This window comes from Triticum aestivum, chromosome 4A (genome assembly GCF_018294505.1).
Source record: "Triticum aestivum cultivar Chinese Spring chromosome 4A, IWGSC CS RefSeq v2.1, whole genome shotgun sequence".
NCBI lineage: Eukaryota > Viridiplantae > Streptophyta > Magnoliopsida > Poales > Poaceae > Triticum > Triticum aestivum.
In genome coordinates this window covers 595,252,210-595,255,684 of record NC_057803.1, presented here as the reverse complement: position 1 = coordinate 595,255,684, position 3,475 = coordinate 595,252,210, and the positions used below count along the sequence as shown (strand labels likewise).

General features: G+C 57.3%; 1 protein-coding gene across 1 annotated transcript; it reads right to left on the bottom strand.

The window, feature by feature from the left end:
* Positions 1-807: 807 nt before the first annotated feature.
* LOC123087334 (63 kDa globulin-like protein) lies at positions 808-3,253 on the bottom strand. Its single transcript, XM_044509329.1, has 5 exons — positions 2,607-3,253; positions 2,338-2,513; positions 2,180-2,242; positions 1,763-2,071; positions 808-1,648 (listed from the first exon to the last, which is right to left on the bottom strand). The coding sequence occupies exons 1-5, from the start codon at positions 3,202-3,204 to the stop codon at positions 1,028-1,030; spliced, it is 1,767 nt and encodes a 588-aa protein (XP_044365264.1). The 5' UTR covers positions 3,205-3,253; the 3' UTR covers positions 808-1,027.
* Between the last annotated feature and the right edge of the window lie 222 nt (positions 3,254-3,475).

The following is a 3,475-nucleotide window of genomic DNA, read 5'->3' as shown; positions in this document are numbered from 1 at the left end:
TTCGCCCCACACACTTCTCGCCATAGGCACTAATTAAAAAGTAATCTTTGCAAAGTTCTCTCCCACATCTCAGAATGCCACAAATAGCACACTGTATGTGCGCTCCTTAGAATGCCACAAATAGCATCTCAGAATGCCACAAATAGCACAGCGCATGTGCGCTCCTTGTCATAACCCGAAAGCTTTTATTTAAAATGTTCAATCTACCCGAAAACTTTTATTTAAGATGTTCAATCTCTCGAACCGTGTGTCAAATTTCGGACCGGACCGTTTTGATTCCTAACGTCGAGATCTTTAAAACACCGTTTTCATCTTCCGATTTCTCACATCAAGATCTTTAATAGTTTAAAACTATTGACGTACTTTCTTAACAAAAAATTGACGAAAAAATTGAAAAGTCATTTTTTCTTTTTCTCTTTTCTCACATCAAGATCTTTAATAGTTTAAAACTATTGACGTACTTTCTTAACAAAAAATTGACGAAAAAATTGAACAGTCATTTTTTTTTCTCTTTTCCGAAAGAGAGACGAATATGCCTCTCGCGAAACCAAATCCATACCTCACTACAAGTAAACCCATGCCTGTCGAGGAAGAGAAAGTTAATTTTTTTTGGTTCTCTGAGAGACACGACACAAATTCTTCTTTCAGATGATTTGCATGTAACTAAAGTGGAGGAAAATTCATTTTTCAGATGATTTGCATGTAAATAAGTGGAGGAAAAATCATTTTTCAGATGATTTGCATGTAACTAAAGTGCCGGAAAATTCATTTTTCAGATGATTTGCATGTAACTAAAGTACAGGAAAATACTGAAAAAGAGGCGCAACGCCCTTGTGTTTATTTATGTTGGGCATGCATGCCTTGGTAGAAGGTAGGTACGCAACTTACATCATCGTACTGAGCCCGTGCCACGACTTATTTATGCTACTCCCGCGTACTGACAAACTTACACACACATACAAGTTCAGCTCTCAAATGGCACGGGCTCCAGCTCACACATTCACTTAACAACAGCGGCCTTGCCGCCTCAGAGCGCGGCGGTTGCCATCCTCAGGAACGCCTCCACGGCTTCGTCGCCGCGCCCGCGGTCACCACGGCGGCGGTCCCCGCGCTCATGCTCCTGCTGCTGCTCGGGTCCGGCGACGAAGCCCTCGTCCTGCTGATCCTTGGCGCGGAACACCTCCTGCACCTCCCTCGCGGGCCTGCCGAAGGCGAGCTCCTGGGCGGGGTCGTCCAGCTTGGCGATCACGTTGTTCCTCCCGGCGAGCCACACCCGCTCGTTCCTCTCGGCGTTGATCTCGAAGCACACCACCTGGAGGTTGCTGCTGCCGCGGGACGAGGCGATCTCCACCACCGGGTGGCCGGGGGGCACCACGAACGCCGAGCCGCGCGACACCCGCGCGCGGACCGTCTCGTACCTCTGCTGGTCCTGCTCCTCCTCCGACTCGGAGCCGGACCCGCGTCGGCGTTGCTGCCGCCGGTCGTCCTCCTCTTCCTCGCTCCTCCACCTGCCCTTGCCGTGCTCTTGCTCGCGGCGCTCGCTGTCGCGGCCGAGGTGCGGGCAGACGATCTCCACCTCGCCCTCGCCTTCCAGCACGACGGCGAGCTTGAACGACTGGGTGTTCAGGTAGGGCGCGGTCATAGAACCCTGCAGATCGACACATGCATGCGTGTAAGCAACAGTTGAGTGACAAATCACGATATCAAGTGCCATCGCCGGTCGACGAGACGAGGAGCCTAATTATTAAGCGTGGTGACGTACCGGCGTGATGTTGGCCACGGCGACGCGGACGTCGTGTTGGGCGAGGGCGTGGAAGCTACGGGCGTCGGCCTCGTAGAGGCGGCCATGGCGGTTGGCGATCTTGGGGCGCTGCTCCAGGAGGTTGAAGGTGTCGCGCGAGTCGCCGCGGAACGGGGGGAGAGGCCAGTGGTGGCCCTGGTCACCCTCGGACGCCTGGCGACGCAGCTCGCGGAGCTGCTCCTCTGACGCGCGGACGATGGAGATGGACTTCTCCTCCTCCTCCTTGCCTTGGCGGCTGCCCAAGAGACTACCCAGCCGCTCATCCGAGGTCTGCACGTTCACGTCCATGTCCATGGATGTAATTGTGTAAATGGATTGAGTGAAGAAACAAGAGAAATTTATCTATTAATTCGTGCATGCATGTAAGTTGGTACGTACCTTTAACGCCGCTGTGAGCACGCGTTTGCTCAAACTAGCGAGGAGAGGCTTGGCCGAGAAATACTGCATGGGGTATCCACGTGTCAGTCAGCCAGTCAGTGCATTGTCGGCCAGGATATCTACATGGGGGATTCGAGCGGCATCAACTTCTTAATTACCTGGAACTTGCCGGGGACGGAGATGGTGTGGAGAATCTTGGCGATGACCAGCTTCCTCCGGCCGTCGGTGTTGGCCAGGTGCATGATGGACCCCGCCGGCGCCACGATCACATCGCCTTGCCTGACGGTGTAGGACCGCTTCTCGCCGTTCTCGATCACCGTCAGCACCCCCTCGCCTGCATGCATGCATGCGCACGTTAATTATCATCGATCGGCACTCTGGCAGATGCATGCTGCATGCAACAGTGCGTGTACAAGATGGACAGTACCTTGAGCGACGTAGCCGACGCCGTCTGCGTCCGTGAGTCCCGGCACGACGAACGCGCGCGGGTTCACCTCCATGATGGCGACACGGTAGTTCCTGATGCCCCGGAGGAGCCTGGACACTTCGTCGAACGGGCGAAGGGCCTTGACGAACCCGTGGTCGCTCCGGATGATGCGGCGGAAGCTGCGCGGGCCGAACACGTACGGCCGCCGGCCATCCCCGTGCTCCTCATCACGCTCTCCCTCGCCGCGCCGCCCACGTCCACGGCCCTGCTCCTCCTCACGCTCTCCCTGGCCGCGCCGCCCACGGCCACGGCCCTGCTCCTCCTCACGCTCCCCCTCGCCGTGCCGGCCATGCCCGCGGCCCTGCTCCTCCTGCTCGTGCCTTCCGTGCTGCTGCTGGTCGTCCCGGCACTCCTGCACGCACCGGGCATGAGAGTACCGCGGCCGGTCCTGCTGGCACCGCTGCACGCACCGCTGAAGCGAGCGCCCACCGCGCCTGTCCTCCTCCTCGTCATGGGAGGCCGAAACAGCCGCGGCGAAGAGAAGGCTTGTGCCCAGGAGGAAGAGGAGAGGGATGGTTGCTCTGCCTCTGGTCGCCATGGTTGAACTATCTCTGTGTCACTGGCTCTGTGTGTGGCTGTGCTGGGAACTGGAGGTTGAGGCACCGTATTTGTAGCGCGCGCGGCGCTGTACGTGGCGCCGTGGCGCGGCTACGTGGAGGAGAGCTGCGTGCCAGCGGGGAGGCGGGACGCCACGTCTCGCGGTCGTGCTTACCGGCCCATGGGAAAGGTGCGTGCCAGCTTTGGCGTCGCGTGTCGTGGCGTGCTCCTGCTCACGGCAGGCGGCGCGGCGCCGAGCGACGGAGAGGGTT

Coding starts and splice junctions, on each gene's coding strand:
- LOC123087334 (XM_044509329.1), bottom strand. CDS start 3,204: ATGGCGACCAGAGGCAGAGCAACCATCCCTCTCCTCTTCCTCCTGGGC. Junction 2,514..2,606: donor CGTCGGCTACGTCGCTCAAG/GTACTGTCCATC, acceptor GCATGCATGCAG/GCGAGGGGGTGCTGACGGTG. Junction 2,072..2,179: donor TGCTCACAGCGGCGTTAAAG/GTACGTACCAAC, acceptor GTGAACGTGCAG/ACCTCGGATGAGCGGCTGGG.